The sequence below is a fragment of the Carcharodon carcharias genome, chromosome 9, assembly GCF_017639515.1.
Source record: "Carcharodon carcharias isolate sCarCar2 chromosome 9, sCarCar2.pri, whole genome shotgun sequence".
NCBI classification, from domain to species: Eukaryota; Metazoa; Chordata; class Chondrichthyes; order Lamniformes; family Lamnidae; genus Carcharodon; species Carcharodon carcharias.
In genome coordinates, this window is record NC_054475.1 from 41,583,695 (window position 1) to 41,598,480 (window position 14,786).

Below are 14,786 nucleotides of genomic sequence, written 5' to 3' on the forward strand. Positions count from 1 at the left end.
CAAGTAGAGCATTACAAATCCTAATGACTCATAGCAATTAAAAGGTTTTCCTCAGATTGCATTGATTCTTTTTCCAATCACTTAAATCTTTCTTTTCTCATTATTGGCCCTTTGGAAACAGTTTCTCCTATTTTACTATATTGAAACCCCTCACGGTTTTAAGCACCTCTCTTCCCTAAAGCGAATAACCCAACTTCACCAGTCTCCCCTTATAATCCCTTATTCCTGAATCCATTCTCGTAAATATCTTCTATAGCTTCTCCAAGTGTTTACATCTTTCCTAAAGTTTGGTGTTGAGAATTGGACAATACTCCAGCTATTGCTGAACGAGTGTTTTACATAGGTTTAACAACCCTGGCTTTTTACTCTATTCCTCTATTCATAAAACTCAGGATCCCATACGCTCTATTGAGCTAAAATAAAAACAGAAAATGCTGGAAAAACTCAGCAGGTCTGACAGCATCTGTGCAGAGAGAAACAGAGTTAATGTTTTGAGTCCGTATGACTCTTCTTCAGAGCCATGCTGAAGCTCTGAAGACTCAAAATGTTAACTCCGTTTTTCTCTCCACAGATGCTGTCAGGCCTGAGTTTTTCTAGTATTTTCTGTTTTTATTTCAGATTTCCAGCATCTGCAGTATTTTGCTTTTTGTTTTATTAACCTGTCCTGTCACCTTTAAAGATTTGTGCACAAAGACTCCAAGGTCTCTCTTCTTGCACTCACTTTAACAGTAGCATTTAGTTTGAATTCTCTCATTCTTATTACCAAACTGCTTCAACTCACTTTTGTATATCACCCATTCCATCAGCATGTCTACGACCACTTGAAATCAATTACTATCTTCCCCAATGTTAATCACACTTCCAAGTTATGTGTAATCTGCAAAATTTTGAAACTGTGCCTGTACCCAAGTCCAAGTTATTAATGTATATCAGCCTCCAGAAAAAAACCCATTCACCACAACTCATTTTTATCCCTTAGCCAAATTATCCTATGGATTACAATTTTGCAAACAAGGCTAAAATCTGGTACTTTATCAAAGACCTTTTCAAAGTCAAAATCAACTGCAATACCCTCCTAAATCTTTTACCTCAGCAGAAAAATTGATCAAGTTAATCAAACAACTCCAAAAGCAAAATTCAGCAGATATTGGAAATCCAAAATAAAAACAGAAAATGTTAGAATACACAGATGCTGGCAGGTGTACTGAGTATTTCCAGCATCTTGTTTCTCTTGTTTTATTCAAACAATTTTCTCTTAACAAATCTATGCGAGTTCTCCGATATTAGTTAATGCCTAAGTGGCTGTTAATTTTCTCCTGTACTATTGTTTCTAAAAGCTTCCCCACTACTATTGTTAAACTGGCCTGTAACTGCCAGGTTTATCGTTCACCGTTTTTACAATAAAGATGTAACATCTACAGCCCTCCAGCCTTTGACATCCTCCCTGTATCTAAAGATGACTGAAAAATTGGCCAGCACCTCTACAATTTCTATCCTTATTTCCCTCAGCAACCTAGGATGCATTCCATTCAGACCAGTTAACTTATTCGCTTTAAGTACTGCCAGCTTTTCCAATACCTCCTCTATTTTTTTTTTATTTCACCCAATTTCCTGGCAACCTCCCTGTTTATCAGAGCTTTGGCACAGTTTTCTTCTTAATAAATACAATGAAGCACTATCATGCCTTCTGCCTCCACCAATATAGCACCATTTTGGTCCCTACTTGGTCCAACAATTCCTCTGTCAGCCCTTTTACTGTTAATCTGACTATACTAAACCATTGGGTTTTCCTTTTTGTTAGTTGCAGGAGAAGCTGGATAATCAAACTATTTGTTTGGAAGGCCATGTGACTAATTTGTTTATTACAAATGCCATATGACTCATTGGCATCCCACAGACAGTGCTGCATATTCCTGTACCCAGTCTGCTGCAAACTAATATTTTCAGATTAAAAACCTTCCACACAGAGTTATAATAGCAGAAACCACTGCAATTTCTCTTGATCATTGATGTTTGGTGTCAGAAAAGGCTGAAAGAGCAACGAGGACAATTCAGAGACCTGGGCCACTAACTGAAGAAGAAACTTGCAAAGCCGAGTCAGTTGGTTTTCATTAGGAAATTCAAGAAAATAAAAGGCTCTAAATTCTGACTGGTAGATATAATCACTCCTTTTAAACTTCTAGCATGAGTGAAAAACTGAAACAAACAGAATATTTTGCCTGAAGCAAACTTTTCCTCCCATCGCAACTCCACAAATTGATCAGGACAGACTTCTAACAACAAAATCTAATAGCTAACTATAAATAAAGGGATAAAAATCTAATCAGCAGCAGGATCTATCCAAGTTTCAGGAATGGGATCTCGTCAAAGTTATAGTCAGGTTGTTCCCTGGAGTTTCAAGATAACTAACCAAAGAAATGTCATCTACGGGACACAGATAGCCAGAGCTTAAGTTGTGGGATAATGCAGTTTTTTTGGAATTTTGCTTTATGTGCTTTGGGAGTCAGGGAGAAGTTTTGCCAATTTATCCAGGAAATTTTAATTAATGGGGATAACTGGCAAGCAAGTGATTTGTAAAGGATTAGGCTTGATGGACTATTAGCTTCTTGACATTTCACATTTTATTTTGTCATATTATTTTGTCACTACAAGGGAAAATGCAACAACAATTTGTATTTACATTGTACCTCTGACATAATAAAGTGTTCCAAGGCACTTCACAGAGACATTATAAAACAAAACATGATACCAAGTCACAAAAGTAGATATAGGACTGTTAACCAGAAGTTTGTTCAAGGAGGTAGGTTTTGAAAGGTGTCTTAAAGGAGAGCGAGGTAGAGAGATAGAGAAGTTTAGGGAGGGCACTCCAGAGCTTAAGGCCTAGGCAGCTGAAAGCTCAGCCATCAGTGGCAAAGCAATTAAAAATCAGGTTGCTAAAGAGGCTAGAATTAGAGAAGTGCAGATATCTTGAAGGGTTGTAGGGCTGGAAGAGATTAGCAATAGGGAGGGTCATGCCATGGAAAGATTTGGAAACAAGGGTGAGGGTTTTAAAATTTGGGTGTTGTTTAACCAGGAGCCAGTGTAACTCTTTTGAGTACAAACATGTTTCCATCTGTTTCAGATGAAGTTACATTGTTTCATAGTTTGCCATTGTGAGATTTGAACTCTTAATGATTGTTTTTGAGCACAACTGATGTCAAAGACTGGCTAAGTAACTCTTTCGAGTACAAACCCATTTCCATCTGTTTCAGATGAAATTACATTGTTTCATAGTTTGCCATTGTGAGATTTGAACTCCTGAGCTTGGGGTTACAAACCATAACCACTTGGCTATATGTCAACGAGCACAGCTGTGCTGCCAATTAGGACAAGGAAGTAGAATGCTGGATGATGTCAAGTTTAGGGAGGGCAGAATGTGGGAAGCTAGGAGCACATTGGAAGAGTCAAGTCTGGCAGTAACAAAGGCACAGATGAGGGTTTCAGCAGCAGAAAAGCTGAGGCAGGGGTGGAGGAAGGCAATGATAGGGAACTGAAAATAGACAAGAGCTCCATGGAGAATCCCTACAAAGGGGAACAAGTATTACCCAACCCCAAAATCAGAAATTCAGCTCTACTAAGTACATGCATTCATTTAATTGCATTCATTGCATCAATGCTTTCCCTCGCACTTATATTTTTAGTTTGGGGGAGTGGAAATTACCAGCAGCATTGTTGAAATTCAATTATTAATTTTTGTCATTATTCTATGCCTTTTTTCTCCTCATGGTGGCATTAATTTTTTCTTGGGCTACAGTTCCAAATGTGCCAAATACTCCCTCCTATTACTGAGGTTAAACAGTGAATATCACCAAGTAATTTGCTGCAGAAGCCTCACTACTGAGCTGACTTCTTTTCTCACTTGGCAGTCATATATGCATTCTTCCAATAATACTTGCTTGATAGTCATTAGTAGCAATCCTTCTGAACCAAGGGCCTCAAGACCAATTACAGAACTCCTCCTGCTGACCCAGCTGAGATCTGCTAACAGCACAAGTGACTGAATTTGAGAAATGCTGAGTCCGTGTGGCACAACTGCTTTTGGGCTAAATCAGTGGAGCCATTAGAAATTACTAACATTTTTAAATAAATTGATTCTGCGTTCAGAATATTACAGCATGGAAGGAAGCCATTCAACCCATCAGCTGACCAATTAGTGCAGCTCCCCTGGTCATTCCACATACATTCTCAAATCCTTCCCTTTCAACCTTATATTCAACCTCCTTTTACAACTGAACCTCCAGTTACAACTGAATCTGCTTCCAACACCTTTTCAGACAGTGCACTCAATATCATAGCAACTTACTGTGTAAAAAAAAAACCATTCTAATTCTTTCGCCAATTATCTAAAGTCAGCCATGGCTCAGTTGGTAGCCTTGTCATCTCCAAGTCACAAGTTATGGGCTCAAAACCCATTCTAAAATTTGAATGCAAAATTCAAAGTTGACACTCCCATGCGGTACTGAGGGAGCGCTGTACTATTAGAGGCATCTTTCAGGGGAGACATTAAAATAAGGCCCTGCCTGACCTCTCAGGTGGATGTAAAAGATCCCATGGCATATTTAAACAGCAGAGGAATACCTTCATCTCTTGGAGAATAGAGTGTGATGGATGGGGGTTTGGTTGGGGGGTGGGTGGGTGGGTGGAGGAAAGAAGGGTCAGGAGGGGCTGAGGGGGGAGTCGGGAGCAGGGGGCTACTGAGTGTGGCTGGGGGGGGGGGGGGGGGGGGGGGGGGGGGGGGTTCAATTCGTACTTTCACAGGCGTTAAACTAGGTTTTAACCTGTCTAACAATTACTGGGTAACTACAGTTAAGTCAGAACTGTCCAAAGCTATGTGGTGACTCTAAACTGCCCTCTGAAAAGGCCTAGCAAGCCACTCAGTTGTATCAAACCACAAAGTCTAGAAGAAATGAAACTGGATGGACCACCCAGCATTGAACTAGGCACCAGAAACTACAACGGCAAACTCAGCCTTGTCGATCTTGCAAAGACCTTCTTACTAACATCAGGAGGGCTAGTGCAAAAATTTGGAGAGCTGTCTCACAAGAACAGTCAAACAACATGCTCATGGAATCATACCTTACAGATAATTTCCCAGGCACCACCATCACCATCCTTCGGTATATCCCATCTCACTAGTAGGACAGACCCAAAAGAGATGGCGGCACAGTGGTATACAGTTGGGAAGGAATTGGCCTGGGAGCCCTCAACATCAACTATGGATGCCATGAAGTCTCATGACATCAGGTCAAATCAGCAGGGGACCTCCTGCTGATTATCATGTACCACCATCCCCTCAGCTGATCAATCAGTACTCCTCCATGCTGAACACCACTTCAAGCAAGCACTGAGGGTGGCAACAGCGCAGAATGTACGCTGGGTGGGGAACTTCAATATCCATCACCAAGAGTGGCTCGGTGGCACCACTACTGACCGAGCCCTAAAGAACATTGCTGCTAGACTGGGTCTGCGGCAGTGGTGGGGAACCAACAAGTGGGAAAAAAATGCTTGACCTCATCCTCACCAACATGCCTGCTGCAGATGGATCTGTTGAATGGTATTGGTAGGACTGACCACCACACAGGCCTTGTGGAGATGAAGTCTAGTCTTCATATTGAGATACCCTCCATCGTGTTGTGTGCCACTACCACTGTGCTAATTGGGACAGATTTCGAACAGATTTAGCAACTCAAAACTGGTCATCCATGAGGCACTGTGGGCCATCAGCAGGATTGTACTCAACCACAATCTATAACCTCATGGCCCAGCATAGCCCCAAACCACCATTACCACCAAGCCAGGGGGTCAACCCTGGTTCAATGAAGAGTGCAGGAGGGCATGCCAGGAAATGCATCAGGCACACTTAAAAATGAGGTGTCAATCTGGTGAAGCTACAACACAGGGCTACTTGAAGGGCAAACAACATGATAGACAGAGCTAAGCGATCCCACAACCAATGGATCAGAGCTAAGCTCTGCAGTCCTGCCACATCCAGCCATGAATGGTGGAGCAATTAAACAACTAACTGGAGGTTGCGGCTCCACAAATATCCTCATGCTCAATGATAGGGGAGCCCAGAACAGCAGTGCAAAAGATAAGGCCGAAGCATTTGCCACAATCTTCAGCCAGAGGTGCTGAGTGGATGATCCATCCCGGCCTCCTCTGAGATCCCCCCCATCACAGATGCCAGTCCTCAGCCAACTCAATCCACTCCATGTGACATCAAGAAACGGCTGAAGGCACTGCACATTGTAAAGGCTATGGGCCCTGACAACATTCCACCAAAAGTACCGAAGACTTGTGCTCCAGAACTTGCTGCACACCTAACCAAACTGTTCTAGTACAGCTACAACACTGACATCTATCCAGCAATACGAAAAGTTGCCCAGGTATGTCCTATACACAAAAAACAGGGCAAATCTAACCCAGTCAATTACCACCCCCATCAGTCTACTCTCGATCATCAGTAAAGTGATGGAAGGGATCATCAACAGTGCTATCAAAGCAGCTCTTGCTTAGCAATAACCTGCTCACGGATGCTCAGCTTGGATTTCGCCAGGGCCACTCAGCTCCTGACCTCATTACAGCCTTGGTTCAAACATTGGACAAAAGAACTGAACTCCCAAGGTGAGGTGAGGGTGACTGCCATTGATATCAAGGCAGCATGTGACCAAATGTGGCATCAAGGAGCCCTAGCAAAACTGAAGTCAATGGAAATCAGAGGCAAAAACTCTCCATTGTTGGAATTATACCTAGCAAATAGGAAGATTGTTGTGATTGTTCGATGTCAATCATCTCAGTTCCAGGACATCACTCCAGGAGTTCCTCCATCTAGTGCCCTAGACCCAACCAGCTTCAGCTACTTCCTCAATGACCTTCCTTCGATCCATAAGGTCAGAAGTGGGAATGTTCACGGATGATTGCACAATGTTCAGCACCTCACATACTGAAGCATTCACGCCTCCTCACATAGTGAAGCAGTCCACATTCAAATGCAGCAAGACCTCGACAATATACAGGCTTGGGCTGGCAAGTAGCAAGTAACAAGTAACATTCACGCCACTCAAGTGCCAGGCAATGACCATCTCCAACCAGGGAGAATCTAACCATTGCCCCTTGACATTCAGTGGCATTACCATTGCTGAATCCTCCACAATCGACATCCTGGAGGTTATCACTAACCAGAAACTGAACTGGACTAGCCATATAAATACTGTGGTTACAAGAGTAGGTCAGATGCTAGGAATGCTGTGCCAAGTAACTCACTTCCTGACTCCCCAAAGCCTGTTTACCATCAACAAGGCATAAACCAGGAGTGTGATGGAATACTCTCCACTTGCCTGGATGATTGCAGCTCCAACTACACTCTAAGTTCGACACCATCCAAGAGAAAGCAGCCTGCTTGATTGGCACCCCACCACTCCCTCCACCATCGACGCACAGCAGCAGCAGTGTGTACCATCTACAAGATGTGCTGCAGGTACTCACCAAGGCTTCTTGGACAGCACCTTCCAAACCCACTACCATCGAGAAGGACTAGGGCAGCAGACACAAATTCCTGTTATTTAGTAGCACTAACAATGAGAAAAATACACTTATGCATACTAGTCAATTTTTCAAAGCATTGCACATAAAGATTAAATCAAGTGTAGTATTCAAATATGTGGCATTGGATGGCAAGGGATAATTGAGCCAGGCTGCACTGATGTCATTCAGGCACAACTTCAAAATCAATACTTATTTCTTGATCATATTTTAATATATGATAAATTGGAAAGCATGTAACAATTAGGAAGTATAAAAGTAGAGCTAGTTGAAGCACAGGAATTTCTATACAGTACAGGCTGAGTTTAGAGATAGAAAATTAAGGTGCTACTGCGCTACCACTGATAGGAGGTGTAATTATAGCAGGGTGAGTTCACATAAGCAGTTGTGATCATAAATGTTGACAAAGACATTTTATAATTGAAAAAGCTGACAAAAACTTCATGCAGGCACATGATTTTTAATGCATCATGTATGTATGCACTGTGCACACTAGCAGCTGATGAATCTTGATAGAATTTCTCTTTTCTAAAAATCTGCTGAGGCAAGATCAATTGAAAGTTTCAAAACCGAGACAGATTTTGTCACTAGGTAAGGACATTAAGGTTTGTGAAACAAAAAAGGGTAGGAGTTAAAATAGAGATGAGCATGATCTAATTGAATAGCACATCAAGGGCTGAATAGACTGCTCCTGTTCCCAAGTTATAGTGTGCCAGAAGCAAATAATAGTGGGAAAACCAAAATATCCAGGAGTTTTTCTAGTTCCTAAACCACATTAACACTCAAGACAAAGATAGTGAGGGTAATCAGGCATGTCCCAACGGCTTCTCACTGGGGAACATCTCAATGCCAGCTACAAACGTAGCCTCTGCATGAAGCAACTATTCAAGTCACTAGTACCAGCCACATAGGCTTTCCAAGCTGGAGAAAGATGGATTAGAAATGATCTTTAAACTAACAGTATATTTTGTGTTTTTTCTATCCAGGAAACATTTCATAGAAACCAATAATTGCATGGCTATTGTGGTTGGAATGTACAAAATTAGAAAGCTATACTTGTGCATGCATGGTAAAACATTCTATATGGCATTTCATCAGCTGAACTTCTGAAAAAAAAGGTATTTCACATCCTAATAGAAACACACCTGTAGCTTTTCTCACCATAGCACATAGACATGACTTCAAAACTATTCTATACAAACTTCCACTTACTCAGCTATATTTATATATCCACAGGATGCTACAGCATGCAGCGGGGTCCAGCCCTCATTATCTGGCTGATTAGTGTCTGCATAGTGCTCCACCAGAAACTTCACCATTTCAAGGTTCTCATCAATGCAAGCCTGTAAAACAAAAATAATAAATTTAGCTTCATCATTAACCTATTGCACAGGGGTTTACGGAATATAATCTGAGTTATTTCTGGGGTCAAGTAGGAACGTTCAAACAAATAGTCAGTATAGGTGGCAAGCCTTTCACCTCACAAAGCATGTGTTCAAATCAAATCAGAAGAGGCAAAAATGACAAATAATGGCACAAGTAAAAACAATTTAGGCCAAAAATAAAATACAACATTAATTAGCATCTTTATCTAAAAACTATAGATCCAACTTGTATGTTCTAATATTTACTGATTTTACCAAGCACTCTGGCTAGATTAAAACTGAGAATTGTGTAAACTGTAGTCACTGGCTAAACCAAGACAAGTATTACATAATCTTGTATAGATTAATGATCCTATATTTATACATTATTACACAAGTGCATTCAGCTAACTATTGTCGAGATCCTAAATAAAATATTCAAAACTAATTATTTTTGATGACATTTCTCATTAGCACAGTTTAAAAATGATAAGCTATTTTACATGTTGGTGAAACTTTGATAAAATATTAAGCTCTTGACTTCATGACTAGATTTCAGATTCTTGATTAGGTTGATAGAAAATTTGGGAGCAGATCTGGTGAACAAAAATACAATCTTTAAAACATTGCAAGCCTTTTTATAAATGAACAATAAAATGTATGATTGATCACCATCATCCAACCTAAATCAAGGATAATGTGACTCAGAACATTTAAAAGGTACAAACATTATTTTCATCAATTCAGGATGACAGTTCTGAATTACAACCTCAGTACAATTCTTAATCCACTGCATGTTCCAAGAAATTCCAAGCAAACCTAGACCTCCCAACATTTGCTTCATAATCCCTCAACCTGCTCAGCTGGTAACAAAATCTTTGTTGAAGATACTATTTCACAGCAGCTGTTCACCAGATACAACTACACATTAGAAAAGCTAAACTGCAATGCCCTTTTTCACAGTCCAAATATGGATAGCATATCAAAGCACCACGATGATTGTTCAGGATTTAATGTACCATCAAACCCACTTAATTGCAGCTACTTAGGACAACATCACAGATTGCATAAAACTAATTTCTGTAAAGCAAGAGACAACACAAATCAAGGCCTGTGGGGTGTTGTTAGTTTTCACATCTATGCTGAGGACACCCAGCTCTACCTCATCACCACCTCTGTAGACTCCTCCACTGTTGCTAAGTTATCAGACTGCTTACCCGACATCCAGTACTGGGTGAGCAGAAATTTCCTCCAATTAAACATTGCTTTCAGTCCCTGCTCCAAACTCTGTACCCTAGCTACTGCCTCCATCCCTGTCAACAGTCAAAGAATCAGATTTTTCGCAATCTTGGTATCAATTTTAATCCCGAGGTGATCTTCTGATCTCATTCATGTCTTTGTTACCTCTTGACTCAAATATTCCAATTCACTTCTGGTTGGTCTTCCATATTCTACCCTCTGCAAACTTGATGTTATCCAAAACTCAACTAACCACGTTTTAACTCGTGGCTCCTGGTTAAGCAACATCTTGATTTTAAACTTCTTATCCTTATTTTCAAATCCCTCCATGGCTTGGCCTCACCCTCCCAATATCTGTAACCTCATTGTTATGATCCAGTTAGAGACAGTTAACATCTATGTAGAAATCCAAACACCTCATTTTAATCAACAGAACTACACACAAGATTTCACCATTTTTTAAACAAAACAATCCTTATTGCATGTAAAAAGACTTAAGTTAATAGTGCTTATTTTGTTTAACAACATGGTTTATAACTATGTATGTTACACACTCAAATTTACTTCCTGCTTCCCCCAAGGATTCCCATATAAGGCATACTAATCTTAAAGTTATTTCCTTTTGCAGGGACTATCCCCATAGGTATGCCACAGTCCTCCGGAGAATTCTCCTCAACTCTTGCTAGTCTCAGAGGTAAAACTTTTATTTACCATCTATTAACTGTGGATGCCTCAGTCCCTTATTCTGGTTACTTTTCAATGCTTCCAAGCTAACCTGCCTGTTGCTTTCTTTACCACAAGGCTCTGTAGGACCTAATGTAGATTCTCCCACTGGTTTCAAACTAGACAACTTTCCAGTTTCTGTTGCTTCACAAAATTCAAATAGAGATTAAGCCTTATCCACATTCCACACAGCTAATGAAATAATTTTTTTTTACACTCTGGTTACAGTAAAGGTTTGACTGTGATTTAATTTGTTTTTCTTCTCTCAGTGAACTGCAAACTACACGAAGGCCTAAACGGCGGCTCTTTCAACAAAACACCCAAATAATTTGAAACCAGAAAACTTTCCTAAGCTCCACCCATCTCTATAACACCATACCATGCACTTGGATGTCCTCAAACCTACCTTTAGGTTAATTATCCCTCATTCACAATTATTTCTTTGATCTGAAGTAAATGGGTTTTATAGCCTTCCAGGGTAAACTAAATGCTTTTAAACCAATTTAGCTCTATTTCGTAAAACAAAAACATCTGTGATGCATTGTTCTTGTTGCAAGTATTGCTGACATCATGTCTCCAGCTCTTTAGCGAAGTAAGCCTACCTGCTGTTTTATAGCCCTATCTCTCTTCTATTCTAAATGTACTAAACAAACATGGGTCACCTTTTGAGCTACTATTTCTTGAGGTATTCTGGCAATCTCTAAAGCCTAGAACTTTAATTGCCTTACTTTAACAATAATCTTCCCAAAATTAAACATTACCTCAAAATATTAACATGAACCATGACTAGAAAGTCGTAACACATCCAGCCCCAAAACCCTCTGTGCTCCTCTAATTCCAGCCTCCTGTGCATCCCTGATTTTAATTACACCATTGGTGGCATGCCTTCAGTTGCGCAGACCCAACCTCTGGAATACCCTCCCTACACCTCTCTACCTCACTTTCTTCTCAGGACACTCTTTAAAACCTACCTCTTCACCAAGCTTTAGGTCACCTGACCTACTTCTTCTTATGTGGCTCGGTGTCATACTTTGTTTTACAATGCTCCCATGAAGCATCTTGGGATGCTCCATTATAAGTGTTAATAAGTTGATGTTGCATAGCAGCCTTTATTTACCTATATTTTGTACATCTTGCAAGGGTGAAAATAGAAATGAGAATAAAAATGCTCACATTTCATCTTAAACAAGTTGCCAGCCTATGAAATGGAGCAGTCAGATGAACTCCCTTTCCTTGATGGACTAGTTGAGAAATCTGCCAGGGGGCTCTCTATCATGGTCTACCGCAAGCCTACCTTCACTGGTCAACATACGCGTTGGGATTCTTACAGTTCCACACACTATAAAGTTGGTCTTACCAACAACCTTGTAAAAAGGGCCCGAGCCATTTGGTCACCATGCAAGCTTGATGCTGAAATAGGGCACACTAAAGGCATCTTGTGGGTTAATGGCTACCCTGATCAGATCATTTCGTGCTGTATATCATGCAGACTCATGAATGGGCCCAAGGCCATTACTTTCAGCCCTGAAAAGTGCCCAATCTACCTTAGATTACCCTGGAAGGGCAAGGTATCTCAAAAATTTGAGCAACAGCTGAAGCTAGCTGTTTCATGCTGCTACAATACAGGAGCAGTATCAGTGGTATTCATCACCAACAGGACGCTGCAGTAAAGCCAAAAAGACATTCTGCCTATCACACAAATGAGCCATGTGGTATATGAAGTTCAGTGCCATTGTGATGCTAAGTATGTGGGCTGTACGTCCTAAAGGCTGGCGGATCGTATCAAACAATACGTCCCTTCCGCTGTTCACAATAGGCAGGGTACAGAACGTACCCAACCAGCCCATTCCGCGATCAGACATTTGCTAAATAATCCTCAGTATGCTAAGAATTACACTGACAACCAATTTAAAATAGTCAGTCAGGCTGCGTGTACTGGAAGCTACATATATTAATGCACAGGGCCGTGTTCTTCGCACGCAGAAAGAACATGTACATACACTGCGCCTGTTCCAGTTAAACAAAATAAGTGACAGGCATTCGCGAACTCATTCCTCATGGTAATGCCTTGACCAATCAGGGTCAAGCTGCCTGGTTTAAATTTCAAACAATGCTTGACAGTTGACTGCCAGTCACCATCACTGGTGCATCCTCCATGGCAATCCACTTGCCAACCAATCAGCACTCTCTTCACATACAGTATAAATTGTTTTCCCCTTAGATTGGTATTCTTGCATGTGTCTTGATCAGTGCAAGACAAAAAGCTTAAACATGTCTCTTTCAGCAAAACTAGATTGAGGCAAAAGCTTCAGATTCAAAGTCTCACTGAACTAGAATTTCTATAAGCCACACTTGCACAAATACAGGAATGAAACAAACTTTGCATAATTGGAATGATAGAGGAAGAATACTGGGCAATAGAAATTGTATTACAACAAGAATTCTAATCAAACAACATGGTTATCTACTTGACAGGGGTAAATGAGTTAATAAATCTCAGTTGTATCATTCAACACACCTGGGTGGAGCATCAGTTTTCCTGTCTAGAACTCAAATGCCCTTTTTTTTTAAATGCCTCAGCTTTTCTCAATGGATTTGTTCCTTCTTCAATGCAAACATTAAAAGAAACATTTATGCAAATAGATACTGACATGCAAAATGCTTCCTTGAAAAATGATGAAATCATGACCAGTTCAAAAAAATGTTGAGTAAACCTCCCTATTTGCATTAGCAAATATACCAAAAGTAACCCTCAGTAGAAGGAGACAAAGCTTCAAAGTAGTTTGCCAAAAAGTCAGGATAACAAGGTGGTTCAAGAGTAGAAATGTGAAACTCAACACCTCAGCTATGTTTAACCACTAGCTTAAATGTCATTACTATTAGTAACAAGCAGTCAGTAATCAACCACAAAATATCTTTGCCTACACAATGCACACTTGAACTAAGCAATTCCACAAGTTAATAGTGTGATAGAATACACAACACTTGTCTGGATGAGTGTTGCTTCAACAACAATTAAGAAGCTAGACAATATTCAGGACAAAGAAACCCACTTGATTGGGCACCTCATCCACCGCTTTAAATTTCAACTCCCTCCATTACCGATGCATAATGGCAGCAGTGTACACCATCTGCAAGATGTACTGCAGAAACTCACCAAGCCTCCTTCAACAGAACCTCCCAAACCCATGACCTCTGCCAGAAGGACAAGGGTAGCAAACACATGGGAACACCACCACCAAGTTCCCCTGGCTTGGAAATATTGCTACCCTTGTCCTTCATTGTCACTGGATCAAAATCCTGGAACTCCCTCGCTAGCAGCATTACATGTACCTACACCACATTGACTGCAGCAGTTCAAGGTAGCACATGATCACCTTCCCAAGGGCAATTAGGGATGGACAATAAATGCTGACCTTGCCAACGACAACACAACCCCATGAACAAATAATAAAACTCTTAAACATAACATATAATAATTTCATTTAACAATATTCTAGTGCATTGTTTCAAAAGTTTCCACTAAATACAGGCCTTGCATTTCTAAGATTCAATGTGCTTCAGAATGTACAACAAAATTGTCTGCTAGAAATTCATCAATTTCAAATGCTTCATCCATTGTTAATAGAAGCCTATTGTCATGTTTCAGGATTTCTTTTTCTCTCCCCACAGAAAAAAATTATCTATAAGTTATAAAAGTCACTGGCAGATCAGCTTATGCAGAATTCCACGTTCCTTTTTAAAAAGTGATAGAAAGGGTACACAAGATAAACCAACTGATTTTGAATCAGGGTGGTAAATGGAATGTTAGAATAATAGAAAAAGAAATGAACAAAGAGTTACTAAACAAGATGATAATATGAAATTTTCAGTCAGATC

The 14,786-nt window shown here is 40.4% G+C and overlaps 1 protein-coding gene across 7 annotated transcripts in view; it reads right to left on the minus strand.

Moving 5' to 3' along the window:
* Positions 1-14,786, minus strand: part of LOC121282065 (protein phosphatase 1 regulatory subunit 12A-like) — a 301,831-nt gene that overhangs the window by 233,672 nt on the left and 53,373 nt on the right. For all 7 annotated transcript variants that reach the window (XM_041195472.1, XM_041195470.1, XM_041195471.1 and 4 more), the window contains exon 2: positions 8,794-8,924. In XM_041195472.1, coding sequence (XP_041051406.1) covers positions 8,794-8,924 — 131 coding nt within the window. The remainder of the gene's footprint in view (positions 1-8,793; positions 8,925-14,786) is intronic.